This window comes from Scyliorhinus canicula, chromosome 6, assembly GCF_902713615.1.
Source record: "Scyliorhinus canicula chromosome 6, sScyCan1.1, whole genome shotgun sequence".
Lineage (NCBI taxonomy): Eukaryota > Metazoa > Chordata > Chondrichthyes > Carcharhiniformes > Scyliorhinidae > Scyliorhinus > Scyliorhinus canicula.
Genome location: NC_052151.1, coordinates 182,283,879 through 182,299,740, shown reverse-complemented (window position 1 = coordinate 182,299,740; position 15,862 = coordinate 182,283,879). Strand labels below are relative to the sequence as shown.

The window sequence follows — 15,862 nt, the reverse complement described above, 5'->3', positions numbered from 1 at the left end:
TAGTTAAGCTGAAATTGGGGTTTTAATTGTTTAATAGACTGACCAAATATAAAGGGGATACAGGTGATACTGAGGTATTGTCAGAGAAGTGACAATACCTCAGTATTGGGGCAGCACGGTAGCATTGTGGATAGCACAATTGCTTCACAGCTCCAGGGTCCCAGGTTCGATTCCGGCTTGGGTCACTTTCTGTGCGGAGTGTGTAGATCCTCCCTGTGTGTGCGTGGGTTTCCTCCGGGTGCTCCGGTTTCCTCCCACAGTCCAAAGATGTGCAGGTTAGGTGGATTGGCCATGATAAATTGCCCTTAGTGTCCAAAATTGCCCTTAGCGTTGGGTGGGGTTGCTGGGTTATGGGGATAGGGTGGAGGTGTTGACCTTGGGTAGGGTGCTCTTTCCGGGAGCCGGTGCAGACTCGATGGGCCGAATGGCCTCCCTCTGCACTGTAAATTCTATGAAAGTGATTCCCAAACACAATAAACTTGGAGTTGAAGAAGACAAGGCCTGCGGCCTCGTCTTTAAGAATTACCATCGGAGCTTAACATGAATAATAGATTTTTAATTGAGACCAGTTGGTTCATAGTGAAACAAGAGTCCGAGGGAATTGATGAGAAATACGTAGAAGTTGTTTGGGTGGAATCGTCACTTGGTTTTAGAGTGTGGGGTGTCTGATCACAGGTTGCCTATTGGGTTACATGGGCTGTGTACTTACGGAGAATATTAGAGTATTACATAAATTTTGTAACTTGTGTTAGCCTGGCGAATCTGTATCTACCTGTAACGGCAGTTAGTGTGAAGGAGTAGTGTATCATAGTTCATCTTTTCTTGTTTAATAAATGTTTTATGATTTTGCTAGAAGTACAGCAGCAGCCTCTGGTGACTCTGCTCAGTAGTCACCCTCCACCTTATTGAACTGGCTGGATAGAGCTTTGGGCACATGGTGAGGTGAAGTGCCTTGGGACGTTAGAGGCTGCTCATAAAAGCAAGCTGCTGTTTTCGCCAATCCACCTGCCTGAATTCTTACGGCATCTGCTGGATCACTTACCAATGGAGGGTTCCTGGAGAAGAGGAGAGGCAGTGGCACTCAGGCTTTGTACCAGGCTGCCAAGTTCCTGCAGGGCACACACCATCACATGCTGACTGGCAGACACATCAGCTGCTCCCGATTTGTCATTGTTGGCATCATTCACCACAGATTCTACCATAAACAAAAAAAAGACTCAAAATAATTAACGCATATTCCAGATATTTGTGCTCTTGAACATAGAATAAATACATAATTTCAAAATAAATTGATTTAGTTAATATATTCCAATTGGATTTACTTTAATAACAGTAAATTAATGGGGAATTAATTCCTTTGGTATTTAACCTCTGAGCAAATAATTCTCAACTCATTTACCTGCCGAGTGCCCACCACCTTTAAGTCCCATTTCCTTCAGCTATCTAATGCAGCCTTTAATGTCAACATTGTTCCTGTCCCAACCATTAACCCTGGAAATGAATTCCACAGCCTCGGAAGTTCCTGGAAGAAATTACCAGCCCCCCTTTCTACAATCCTCATGTCTAATATTGTATATTTGGCCCCTTGCTCTCGACCCCTCAACTGCTGGAAACAGTCTGCTTCTTTGGGTCTTGCCTATCCATTCCTCCGAGATTTCAAACACTTCTCACATTCCTGTAATCGGAGTTGTTCCGAGAAAAAAAAGCCCCGGTTCTTCAAGTTTGTATTTCCTGATACCAGATGCGAGGCAGTAGCTTAGTGGTATTATCACCCAGAGACTGGGTTCAAACTAGGTTCGAAATCCGCCACGATAAATAGTGGAAATTGAATCTCGTATTGAATCCAATATCGAATCCAATAAGAATCTGGAATTAAAAGTCTAATGATGAAACCATTGTCGATTGTTGTAAAAAAAAAACCCAACTGGTTCTCTAATGTTCTTTCAGGAAGGAAACATCTGGGGGATTGCGCCAAAATTGGGAGAGCTGTCTCACAGACTAGTCAAGCAACAACCTGACATAGTCATACCGTACAATGTCCCAGACACCATGATTACCATCCCTGGATATGTCCTGTCCCACCAGCAGAGTTGTAAACAGTCAGGAGGAAGTTGCCCTGGGAGTCTTCAACATTGACTCTGGACCCCAAGAAGTCTCATGGCTTCAGGTTAAACATGGGCAAGGTAACCCCCTGCTGATCACCACACACCATCCACCGTCAGCTGATGAATCAGTACTCCTCCATGTTGAACACCAGTTGGAGGAAGAATTAAGGGTGGCAAGGGCACATAATGTACTCAGGGGGAGAGAGTTCAATGTCTATCACCAAGAGTAGTTCAGTAGCACCACGACTGACATAGCTGCTAAACTGGGTCTGAACAGCAGGTGAGGGAACAAACACGAGGGAAAAACATTCTAGACATCATTCTCACCAACCTGCCTGCCACAGATGCTCCAGTCCTCTATCAGTAAGAGTGACCACCACTCACTCCTTGTGGAGACCAAGCCCCGTCTTCACATTGAAGATAGAACATCCCCTCCACTGTTGTGTAGCACTACCATTGTGCTGAATGGGATAAGATTCAGACCAGATTTAGCAACTAAAGACAGGGCATCCACGAGGCGCTGTGGGCCATCAGCAGCAACAGAATTGTATTCAACCACAATCTGCAACCTCATGGCCCAGCATATCCCCCACTCTACCATTACCACCAAGCCAGGGGATCAACCTGGTTCAATAAAGAGCCTAGGAGGGCATGTCAGGAGCAGCACCAGGCATACCGAAAAAGTAGGTATCAACCTGATGAAGCTATAACATAGAACTACTTACATGCCAACCAATAATCAGCAAGTGGTGGACAGAGCTCAGCATTCCCAAAGCCAACGGATCAGATCTAAGCTCTGCAGTCCTGCTACATCCAGTCATGAATGGTGGTGGACAATTAAACAACTCACTGGAGCAGGCTGCACAGAAATGAAGTAACTCAGCGCATCATTGTAAAAGGCTGAAGCAACAATCTTCAGCCAGTAATGCCGAGTGGATGATCCATCCTGGTCTCCTCCAAAGGTCCCTAGCATCACAGCTGCCAATCTTCAGTCAATTCAATTCACCCAGGTGATATGCAGAAATGGCTGAAGGCACTGGATACTGCAAAGGCTGTAAAAAGCAGGACAAATCTAACACGGCCATTTATTGCCCTATCAGTCTACTCTCAACAGTGCTGTCAAGCGGCACTTACTTTGCAATAACCTGCTTACTGATGCTCAGTTTGGGTTCTGCTAGGGTCACTCAGCTCTTGAGCTCATTACAGCCTTGGTTCAAATATGCATAAAAGAGGGCTGCCCTTGACATCAAGGCAGCATTTTTTTTTTAAACTTGGGAGGACCCAATTCACGCAAACACGGGGATAATGTGCAAACTCCACACGGACAGTCACCCAGAGCCGGGATCGAACCTGGAACTCAGCGGCATGAGGCACCAGGGCTAACCCACTGCCCACGTTTAACCCACTGCGCCACCGTGCTGCCCTATAAAAGCAGCATTTGACCGAGTATGGTATCAAGGAGCTCTGGCAAAACTGGAGTCAATGGGAATCAGGGGGAAGACTTTCCACTGGTTAGAGTCATATCTAGCACAAAGGAAGATGGTGTGGTTGTTAGAGGTCAGTTAACTCAGGATGTCACTGCAGGAGTTTCTTATGGTCATGTCCTAGGCCCAACCATCTTCAGCTGCTTCATCAATGACCTTCCTTCCAACATAAGAATAGATGTGGGGATGTTCTCTGATGTTTGCACAATGTTTAGCACAATTTGTGAATACTGAGACACTGAAGCAGTCCACGTGCAGATGCAGCAAGACCTGGACAATATCCAGGCTTGGGCTGACAAGTAACATTCGCACCACACAAGAGCCAGGCAAAGACCATCTCCAGTCAGAGAGAATCAAACCATCTCCCCTTGATAGTCATCGCCATCACTGAATCCCCTACTGTCAACATCCTGGGGGTTAACACTAACCGCAAACTGAACTGGACGAGGCATATAAATACTGTGGCTACAGGAGCAGGTCAGAGGTGAGTAACTTACCTCCTGACTCCACAAAGCTTGTCCACGACCTATAAGGCACAATACTCTCCACTTGTCTGGATGAGTGCAGCTCCAACAACACTCCAGAAGTTCAACACCATCCAGGCCAAAGCAGCACACTTGATTTACATCCCTTCCACAAACATTCACTCCCTCCACCACCGACGCACAGTAGCAAGATGCACTGCAGGAACCAACCAAGGCTACTTAGGCAGCACGTCCCAAATCCACGACCACTATCATTTAGACGGACAAAGGCAGCAGATACATGAGAACATCACCTCCTGCAAGTTTCCTTCCAAGTCACTCACTATCCTGACTTGGAAATACATCACTGTTCCTTCACTGTCGCTGGGGCAGAATCCTGGAACTCCCTCCCTACCAGTGCAGTGAGTGTACTGCAGCGGTTCAAGAAATGGGCAACAAATGCTGGCCGAGCCAGTGAAGCCCACATCCTGTAAAAATATATATTTTTTAAATGGGTGTTATTGTGGGAAATCTGCAATCTATAATCACTAAAGCCTCAAATTTCTTCCCATAGATTGGTGCCCCACACTGCAGTACTTTAATCATTGGGAAATCGAGAGAAAGGCAAATTGAGACTGGGACAGAAAGTGAGACAGGGACTGGGACAGAGAGTGAGGCAAACAGAGACGATAGAGCTGCTAAGATAGTTTGAGAGGCATACAAAAAAAAGAGGAAAAAGAGAGTATGGGATAGAGAAACAGCTTTAAATTTTTATAACATTCCTCATGAGATTTGGAATGACAAAGTCAATCACAGTCCTGGAGAAAATTCACTCACAGCAAAGGATGACTGAAGACAGGTCTAAAATAGTCTGCAAAACATGTCTGAAACTCACTGCCTTAAATTGGTGACGAATTGCTGGGGAGGTAAAATAAGCTGGATAGCTGCCCGCACATCTGGTGGCTAACAGGTTGCCGCTGGGAATTAAATTGCTGGATTCCAGCTGAGATCTCATCTCGAGGCTAATGAAAGGTTAGCGCACCATCCGAAGGTCACAGATGTGGCCAAGTAAATCTTTTCAGCTCTCCCACCAGCTTGTGGAAGGAAGAACTGTGACAATAACGGAATGAGTATGAAAAGGAAAAATTTAGGGGTAAGGTCAGGGGGAAGTGGGAATAATTGCACAACAGGAGTGAGCACGGGCAAAAAATGGGCCAAATGGCCTCTTTCTCTGCTGTATGAATTTATGAAGATGTCAGCAGAGTCCAAATCCACTTCATGATACTGGAGAAGCAACTTCATTGAGCAGTGCACAGTTGAGATAGAGAATTAGGTGTGTACATATCATCACAGCAAATTACTTAGCAAATTTGAAACATTTGCAGGGCTATGGGGAAAGAGTAAGGGGAATGGGACGACTTGAAAAGCTCTTTTAAAGAGCCAGTACAGGCACAATGGGACCAATGGTCACTTTCTGTGTGTGATGATTCTAAATCCATGACGAGTTCTTTTACAGACAGGGATACATCGCTAAGGCCAATAAAGGTCGATCAAAGATTTCCTCTTACCCACTGTCTTCATCTGTTTGGCAATAGCCTGGCACACTTCCTTCGCAGCTGCAATCTGAGCCTTCTCGCCGAGGATGCTGCCCACAGTCGCCCGAAGAATGAACGAGACACAACGCCGAGAGTACACCGCTTCCACATGACTTTGGGTGGCCCGGGGATGGGAGACGAGCTCCAGTACATGGGTAAGGAATGTCGCAAAGTTACGCTCCAGCCACTGTCCCCCAAGTGTGGTGACAAAAACAACATACGCCTGAAACAGAGAATACAAAAAAAAAGCTCTCTAAATGAAGTGTCGCAAAGATAGCACACACCCTTACTTGTCCCCGGTGCTAATAATTTCCCATTGTCACTGAAGTCTATTACAAAACCACTGCTTCTGCCATGTTAATCTCTCCAGCTAGGTCGGGCAGCTGCAAAGCCAATAGTGGCTATCACTATTGTGATATTGGAACAGGAGGCCAGAGGTAAAGGGCGCAATTCAGCGGATTCAAATTAACAGCGCGTTTAGCAGGATGTTTCTCAGAGGCTGCAGCCTGTGAAGCACCCGGCTATCCGATGGCACTTTACATTTTTATTTGGCCTCGGAGAGTTTCTCTCCACCGAGGCTGCATTTAGAGGGATTTCCTGCTGGTCACTACAGATGGGACTCGCGAGGTTAGTTGGTTTTGAAGAGTGACTGGGTGATTATAGATGTTAGAGTGGACTCGCGCAAAGCTGGAAAGGTAATCTTGTTCAGCTCTTTCGGCCACATATTCTGAACACTGAAGGTCAATCGACATAAAGGCCACCTTTTTGTAGAGCGACATCTTTGAGAGGTGTTTTTGAAACTGCCCAAAGAGGCAACAGTTGCATAAGAAAAACTCTGAAAACTGAACAATTATGTCTGCCGCTTGAATGATGCTTGTAAGGTACGGTATTTTTTGGTGAGGTCTGTTTTGCCGAAAGTAGGTTGAGTTCAACTGAACTTTTATTGCTATCACAAAGGAAAACTTTTAGCCATCTTCATGATGCATGTTGATGATTTCCTATGGGGTGATGCTGCAGAATGTAGGGCGAGAGCTCAAGGTACTCACTTGCGTTACGCCAACTCGCACTTCTCGGCTCACAGACCCGCCACCTTTCAGCATCTCTCCTCCACTCCGTAAGAATCCTGAACCCCCACGCAGGAATCCTGTTGCCAACAACTCCAACACCTCCTCTAGGTTGGCACGCTTCACATTCTGCCGCATGACTGTGTCAATTAAAAATATATGTGAAAACTAGCAGGAAAGACTGAATAAACTGGGCTTCTTTTCTCAAGAAAAACTAGGGTTAAGGGGTGGCCTGATCCAGATTGCAGAGGCAATGTTTCCACTTGTGGAGAAGGCAAAAATTAGTGCCCATAAACATAAGATAGTCATTAAAAACTCTAATATAAGATAGTCATTAACAAATCATGGCAGGACAGCTCCAAGGCGAGGTCTGCTCCTCTTGCTCCATGTGGCAGGCTGGGGGACAGTTCCAGTCCCCAGGGTCAGCATGTTTGCAGGAAGTGTCTCCAGTTACAGCTCCTGGAAGCACGAGTCTCAGAGCTGGAACGGCGGCTGGAGACACTGTGGAGAATCCGCGAGTCAGAGAGCATCATGGATAGCACGCATAGAGAGATGGTCACATCGCCGGCTCAGACTCCGCAGGCAGGAAGGAAATGGGTGACCACCAGACAGAGCAAGAGAGCGAGGCAGGTAGTGCAGGAATCTCCTGTGACCATTCCCCTGCAGAACATATACCGCTTTGGATACTGTTGAGGGGAATGGCCTCTCAGGGGAAAACAGCAACAGCCAAACTCGTGGCACCACGGTAGGTTCTGCTGCAGAGGGGAGGGGTGATAAGTGTGACAGTGCAATAGTTATAGGTGATTCAATTGTAAGGGGAATAGACAAGCGTTTCTGTGGCCGCAAACGAGACTCCAGGATGGTATGTTGCCTTCCTGGTGCTAGGGTCAAGGATGTCTCGGAGCAGGTACAGGACATTCTGGAGGGGGAGGGTGAACAGCCAGTGGTCGTGGTACACACCGGTACAAACGACATAGGTAAAAAAAGGGATGAGGTCCTAAAAGCAGAATACAGGGAGCTAGGAAGGAAGTTAAGAAATCGGACCTCGAAGGTAGTGATCTCAGGATTACTACCGGTGCCACGTGCTAGTCAGAGTAGAAATGACAGGATATATAGGATGAATATGTGGCTGAAGGGTTGGTGTCAGGGGCACTGGGACCGGTTCTGGGGGAGGTGGGACCTGTACAAACTGGACGGGTTACACCTGGGCAGGACTGGAACTGATGTCCAGTGGAGCATCCGCGAGTCAGAGAGCATCATGGATAGTACGCATATTTGCTATAGCGGTTGGGGAATGTTTAAATTAATGTGGCAGGGGGATGGGAACCAATGCAGGAAGTCGGAAGGTAGTAAAACAGGGACAGAAACAAAAGGAAGTAAGGGGGAAAATGTCAGGCAGAAAAGCCATAGTCAAAAATCAAAAAGGGCGACAGTACAAGGTACAGTGACTGAGGGGAGCTCAGTGAATAGGCCCAGTAATACTAAAAGGAATAAAACGGGAAGTAAAAACATAAATGGAAAGCAACGTGGCAGGTTGTTACATGAAGATATGGGTTCAACAACAAGGAAAATTAGGAGAAAAGTTAAGAGGAAAAATAACTTAGGAGAGGTGACTGATCAAGGTGTTAAGATTCAAAACAGAGGTATAAAAGCCAACAAAAGTGTACTTTACCTGAATGCTCGTAGTATTCGGAATAAGATAAATGAGTTGATGGCGCAAATCATCATGAATGACTATGATTTAGTGGCCACTACTGAAACATGGATAAAGGATGGTCACACTGGGAGTTAAATATCCACGGCTATCAAACTATTCGGAAGGACAGAGTGGATGGTAAGGGAGGTGGTGTTGCTCTGTTATTTAAGGATGACATCCAGGCAACAGTAAGGGATGACATCGGTGCTATGGAGGGCAAGGTTGAATCCATTTGGGTGGAAATCAGGAATAGTAAGGCGAAAAAGTCACTGATAGGAGTAGTCTATCGGCCACCAAATAGTAACGTTATGGTGGGGCAGGCAATAAACAAAGAAATAACTGATGCATGTAGAAATGGTACAGCAGTCATCATGGGGGATTTTAATCTACATGTTAATTGGTTTAACCAGGTCGGTCAAGGCAGCCTTGAGGAAGAGTTTATACAATGTATCATCGATAGTTTCCTACAACAATATGTAATGGAACCTATGAGGGAACAAGCGGTCCTAGATCTGGTCCTGTGTAATGTGACAGGATTGATTAATGATAGGGATCCTCTCGGAAGGAGCGATCACAATATGGTGGAACTTAAAATACAGATGGAGGGTGAGACGGTAAAATCAAACACTAGTGTTTTGTGCTTAAACAAAGGAGATTACAATGGGATGAGAGACTAGCTAAGGTAGACTGGGAGCAAAGGCTTTATGGTGAAACAGTTGAGGAACAGTGGAGAACCTTCCAAGCGATTTTTCACAGTGCTCAGCAAAGGTTTGTACCACCAAAAAGAAAGGACGGTAGAAAGAGGGAAAATCGACCGTGGATATCTAAGGAAATAAGGGAGAGTATCAAATTGAAGGAAAAAGCATACAAAGTGGCAAAGATTAGTGGGAGACTAGAGGACTGGGAAATCTTTAGGGGGCAACAGAAAGCTACTAAAAAAGCAATAAAGAGTAAGATAGATTATGAGAGTAAACTTGCTCAGAATATAAAAACAGATAGTAAAAGTTTCTACAAATATATAAAACAAAAAAGAGTGGCTAAGGTAAATATTGGACCTTTAGAGGATGAGAAGGGAGATTTAATAATGGGAGATGAGGAAATGGCTGAGGAACTGAACAGGATTTTTTGGGTCGAACGTCACAGTGGAAGACACAAATAACATGCCAGTGACTGATGGAAATTAAGCTATGACAGGTGAGGACCTTGAGAGGATTGTTATCGCTAAGGAGGTAGTGATGGGCAAGCTAATAGGGCTAAAGGTAGACAAGTCTCCTGGCCCTGATGGACTGCATCCCAGAGTGCTAAAAGAGATGGCTAGGCAAATTGCAAATGCACGAGTGATAATTTACCAAAATTCACAAGACACTGGGGTGGTCCTGGCGGGTTGGAAATTAGCAAACATGACACCACTGTTTAAAAAAGGAGGTAGGCAGAAAGCGGGTAATTATAGGCCTGTTAACTTAACTTTGGTAGTAGGGAAGATGCTGGAATCTATCATCAAGGAAGAAATAGCGAGGCATCTGGATGGAAATTGTCCCATTGGGCAGATGCAGCATGGGTTCATAAAGGGCAGATCGTGCCTAACTAATTTAGTGGAATTTTTTGAGGACATTACCAGTGCGGTAGATAACCGGGAGCCAATGGATGTGGTATATCTAGATTTCCAGAAAGCTTCTGACAAGGTGCCACACAAAAGGTTGCTGCATAAGATAAAGATGCATGGCATTAAGGGTAAAGTAGTAGCATGGATAGAGGATTGGTTAATTAATAGAAAGCAAAGAGTGGGGATTAATGGATGTTTCCCTGGTTGGCAATCAGTAGCTAGTGGTGTCCCTCAGGAATCAGTGTTGGGCTCACAATTGTTCACAATTTACATAGATGATTTGGAGTTGGGGACCAAAGACAATTTGTCCAAGTTTGGAGACGACACTAAGATGAGGGGTAAAGCAAAAAGTGCAGAGGATACCGGAAGTCTGCAGAGGGATTTGGATAGTTTAAGTGAATGGGCTAGAGTCTGGCAGATGGAATACAATGTTGACAAATGTGAGATTATCCATTTTGGTAGGAATAACAGCAAAAGGGATTATTATTTAAATAATAAAATATTAAAACATGCTGCTGTGCGGAGAGACCTGGGTGTGCTAGTGCATGAGTTGCAAAAAGTTGGTTTACAGGTGCAACAGATGATTAAGAAGGCACATGGAGTTTTGTCCTTCATTGCTAGAGGGATGGAGTTTAAGACTAGGGAGGCTATGCTGCAATTGTATAAGGTGTTAGTGAGGTCACACCTGGAGTATTGTGTTCAGTTTTGTTCTCCTTACCTGAGAAAGGAAGTACTAGCGCTGGAGGGTGTGCAGAGGAGATTCACTAGGTTAATCCCAGACCTGAAGGGGTTGGATTACGAGGAGAGGTTGAGTAGACTGGGACTGTACTCATTGGAATTTAGAAGGATGCAGGGGGATTTTATAGAAACATATAAAATTATGAAGGGAATAGATAGGATAGATGCGGGCAGGTTGTTTCCACTGGCGGGTGAAAGCAGAACTAGGGGGGCATAGCCTCAAAATAATGGAAAGTAGATTTAGGACTGAGTTTAGGAGGAACTTCTTCACCCAAAGGGTTGTGAGTCTATGGAATTCCTTTCCCAGTGAAGCAGTTGAGACTCCTTCATTAAATGTTTTTAAGATAAAGATAGACAGTTTTTTGAAGAATAAAGGGATTAAGGGTTATGGTGTTTGGGCCGGAAAGTGGAGCTGAGTCCACAAAAGATCAGTCATGATCTCATTGAATGGTGGAGCAGGCTCGATGGGCCAGATGGCCTACTCCTGCTCCTAGTTCTTATGTTCTAATGGAAATTCAGGAAAAAACCCCTTGATCCAGAGTGGTTAGAATTTGGAATTTGCTACCACAGGGAGTAGCTTAGACCTAAAACACAGATGTTTTAAAAGGGATGGGAGAAAAAATAGAGAAAGGGAGAGAAGGAATTGTTGATCGGGTTAGACAGAGGGTTTGGGGGGGGGGGGGGGGAAGAGAAATTAGGGAAAAGCTCATCTGAAATATAAACACTGGCAAAGACCTGTTGGGCAGAGTGGTTTGTTTTGCTGTTGGACATTTGATGCAAGAATGTCCTAATGGATTATGGCATGGACAACAGTGAGCTTGTAAACCACCAGAATATTGGAAGAGAGAGGGGATTCCAAAGAATATCCAGAAAACACTGATCTAAAAAAGTTGTGTAATGCAAAAATAAAAGCGGGAACTGCATTGAAACATGTGCCTTGGGTATCTCCAGGTGGCTGAATAGACATTCATTTTAAAAGATTATTTTAATAATTTCTAAATTAAGTACATGTAATATGGTTTTAGCAAACTTCATTAGCACCCCTGTCTACACTCCAATATTCCAACCATCTTTAGTATATCACACTGCATGCAATAGTTCTTTATCTTTCTAATCAGTTCCAATACCAGCGTCTTTCCTGATCTCTCAATTCCTAAATTGAAAGCTATGGCAAATGCACAGGTTAGCACTGTATGGGATAAGAATAGGGACTGACAGAATGTGCACAGCACCCTCTCGCTGTGCCTGTTAACATTACATCTCCAAAAATATTTAGAGCTAATTTTAATGTTAGTTTGCAACTGTGCACATTGGTATTCACCCAATGCAGCATTAAGATCACATTTCATTTCTTCCAAAATAAAAAGGGCTTTCTTTTACAAATTAATTAAGGTATTGAAAACATTAAGTTGGTAAAGGTTGTGTGTAACTGAGCTAAACTGTCCATACAATCAAAAGATCTTAGGTTATCTGAGCTATAGGAATAAAATCAGTATCGGCTGTGGCTCAGTGGGCAGCACAAACTCTCGCATCAGAAGTTCGCAGATTTAATACCCACTCGACTTGAGCACGGAATCTAGGCTGGCATGTCTGGTGATGTACTGAGGGAATGGTGCACTGTTGGAGGTGCTGCCTGTTGATGTGACATTAAACCAAGATTCTGTCAGTCCTCTTGGGTGGAAGTAAAAGATCCCAAAGCACTATTTCAAAGGGGAGTTCATCCCGGTGTCCTGGCCAATATTCATCCCTCAATCAACATCACAAAATACAGGTCATCTGGTCGTTATCACTTTGCTCTTTGTGGGAGTTTGCTGTGTGTAACTTGGCTGTCCTATTTCCTACCATAAACAGTGACTGCACTTCAGAAGTGTTTTGATTGCCTGTGATGTGCTTCAGGACCCCCTGAAAGGTGCTTTTTAAATGCAAGCCCTTTTCTTTCTTACAATTGGAGTCAATGTCGCAGGGTAGAGGTAACAAGAAGGTGGGGGTTCCCAACCACCATCTTAATCAAGTTACACTCGCTGCAAAGTGCACAGACAGCTGAGATCAGAATTGTGGTTTTCTGTGATGTACCACGTGGCTAAACAGTCAATCTGCGCTTACGCAGGAATGGGGACTCTGGCCAGGTAGCAGAAGGCGAATGGTTCATGTGCAAAATCGCAAAAAAGAAAAAAAGACTCCAGATCCGTTGATTGCATTGGCATAGGCAGAAATATTTCTCTACAGGAAGGTTAACAGCCACTTTCTTCAATATTGCTGAAAATACAATCAACCAGGAAATTTACATTTTCAAAAGAGCTGTCTTTTGATTTCAAAGTTACCAGTCAATAAGTTTTAAACCACTGCACACATTACCATAGATTCAACCTATTTTTAAAAATTATTTAATCTGATGTGGGTATCGCTGGAAAGGCCAGCATTTGTGGCTCATTTCTATGGCAGCACGGTAGCACAGTGGTTAGCACTGTGGCTTCACAGCACCAGGGACCCGGGTTCGATTCCCGGCTTGGATTACTGTCTGTGCGGAGTCTGCACATTCTCCCCGTGTCTGCGTGGGTTTCCTCCGGGTGCTCCGGTTTCCTCCCACATGTCCCGAAAGGTGAATTGGACATTCTGAATTCTCCCTCGGTGTACCCGAACAGGCGCCGGAATGTGGCGACTAGGGGCTTTTCATAGTAACTTCATTGCAGTGTTAATGTAAGCCTACTTGTGACACTAATAAAGATTATTATTATTGTCCTTCAATTGAGTGGTTTGCTAGGCTATTTCAGAGGGCAGTTATGAGTCAATCACAATGCGGTGTCACATGTAATAATAATCGCGTATTGTCACCAGTAGGCTTCAATGAAGTTACTGTGAAAAGCGGCCAGACTGGGTAAGGAAGGCAGATTTCCTTCTCAAAAGGAGATTTGTGAGCCAAAGATAAAAGCAAATTACTGCAGATGCTGGAATCTGAAACAGAAACAGAAAATGTTCGACAATCGCAGCAGGTCTGACAGCGTCTGTGGACAGAGAAGTGAACCAGATCTAAATATCAGATTTTTGATCAAATTCCACTAGCTGCCACGGTGGGATTTGAACCGGAGTCACCAGAGACACCCTGGGTTTCGGGATTGAGTCCATTGATAATATCACTATGTCACCTCTTCCCCATATTTATGTTGGCATTCCTCTCCCCTTAACGTATTGTACAGCACAGGAGGTCATTAGGCCTTTTATACCTATATTAACCCTTTGAATAGATATCCAATTGATCCCATTTCCCGGCTTTGCACCCATTGTCCTGAAACTTTTCCCCCTCCATGTATTTAAACAGTTCCCTTTCGATAATTACTATTAAATCTGCTTCCACTATCCTTCCAGGCAAAGTGCAACTTGGCAAATCTTTCAGAAATGTTTTGTTTTGGGGAACAAATCAGTACATTACTTTCTGTGACACACACCTGCTGCATGTTTCGGTGTTAAAGCCGTTGCCATGACTGTCCCAAGTAACTTGGATACTGCAACTCGGACACCATAATTAGATCCCTCCAGGGCCTTAAAGCAAAGAGTAGCAAGGTTTTCCAGCTCTGTGGTCCACATGAAGACGGATTCCTTCTGCAGTTCCAGGAGGCACTAGGATATAAACAGATGTATTTTCAGGACTGCACTGTGCTCCCAGAAACACAAATGACATAAATCAAATATCCACATTGAAGGAAGAAACCTTCTTCTCTCCACCTCGGGTGTCATCAATGGCTCAGTGGGTAGTATTCCCGTCGGGTCCCAATCCACAGACCTGAGCACAAAATCTAGGCTGACACTCTTACTGGAACTGTCTTTCACTGTCGTTCCACAACTTTCGACCGAATCAATAACCAGAATCCATTACTATGTATGTTTACTTGTTTAATCCCTTACCAGAAAAGTAGACTGATTAATCTCTCTTTTTAAATGCTGCACAACTGATTGTCATTATTGTACTCAATGGCCATCCTTGCTCCAATGGTTGCGCTTCCGTCTGAGTCAGAGTTTGTGGAGTCAACTCGCACTTCAGAGAAATGAGCCCATAATCCAAGCTGACATTCCTGTGGAGTGCTACACTGTTGGAGGTATCATCTTTCAGAGGATATGTTAACCTAGGGCCCATCCGCCTTCTAAAGTGGAAGTAAAAGATTACATGGCACTATTCATAGGCGAGCACAGAGTCCTTCCAGTGTCCTGGTTAGTATTCTTCCCTCAACCAACAACAGTGGTTTATTGGGCATTGAAATCTTTATGCCTGCAAGTTGGCTGGCATCCTTCCTTATATAACACTGGACCTGAAGCACTTTGGCATAACGTGAAAATATTGCTGTACGGCACAAAAGAACAAAAACAAGTTTCTTACCTTGCCTACTGCACACCGCACAGCCATTGATCGGTCAGTCAAACCTGAACGAGCATTTTTGTAGATATCTCGATGGCAGGAAGCAGCTGCACCACCCAAACCATTTAGTATCTTCTGCAAGCTCAGCAGAATCTCACTGCGGCCTTGTGACTGTTAAAAACACAGACATGACTTTAGAAACTAGCAGACCTGGCATTACACCCAAGCAGTGAAGGCCAACTGTAGCCTTTGGGTGAAAGAATTGGACCACAATGAACTGACATAGGTCAGTTTTCAATTTGAAGTCATAATTCTGCCCAGATATTCAGAACTAGCATTAGAAATTTCTATCCTGGCATTCAGAATAGAAACATCCGATTACAATTTACATTGAATCAAAAGAAAAAATACAGGTCAAGCGCATTGATTCAGCCATTATTGGGAGTTAATTAGCATCAGACTCTCAGTGGACTTGCTGAGCAGTTGATGTCAACTATGGATGGTGCCTATATCTCTGAATCCGAAGATTCAAGCCCCATTCCAGAGACTTGAGCATATAATCCAGGCTGACACTCCAGAGGGAATTCTACGCTGTACGCAAGGACTGGTGATTCTTTTCACCGGGCTTTGCAAATGACAATAGGTTAGCATCCAGAAACCAACATGTGATATATGACAATTGAGGTGACATTTTATTTGTTGAAAACTCATCATTCCAGAGGAGCTGCTATTCCAGACCATTGGAGCTCAGGCTTCAACTCCCAA

The 15,862-nt window shown here is 44.4% G+C and overlaps 1 protein-coding gene across 6 annotated transcripts in view; it reads right to left on the bottom strand.

Annotated features, from left to right (window-relative positions):
* Window positions 1–15,862, bottom strand: part of heatr5b (HEAT repeat containing 5B) — a 97,775-nt gene that overhangs the window by 66,134 nt on the left and 15,779 nt on the right. For all 6 annotated transcript variants that reach the window (XM_038800583.1, XM_038800582.1, XM_038800579.1 and 3 more), the window contains exons 5-9: window positions 15,119–15,268; window positions 14,193–14,364; window positions 6,695–6,852; window positions 5,622–5,871; window positions 1,043–1,195 (exon numbers count right to left, since the gene is read on the bottom strand). In XM_038800583.1, coding sequence (XP_038656511.1) covers window positions 1,043–1,195; window positions 5,622–5,871; window positions 6,695–6,852; window positions 14,193–14,364; window positions 15,119–15,268 — 883 coding nt within the window. The remainder of the gene's footprint in view (window positions 1–1,042; window positions 1,196–5,621; window positions 5,872–6,694; window positions 6,853–14,192; window positions 14,365–15,118; window positions 15,269–15,862) is intronic.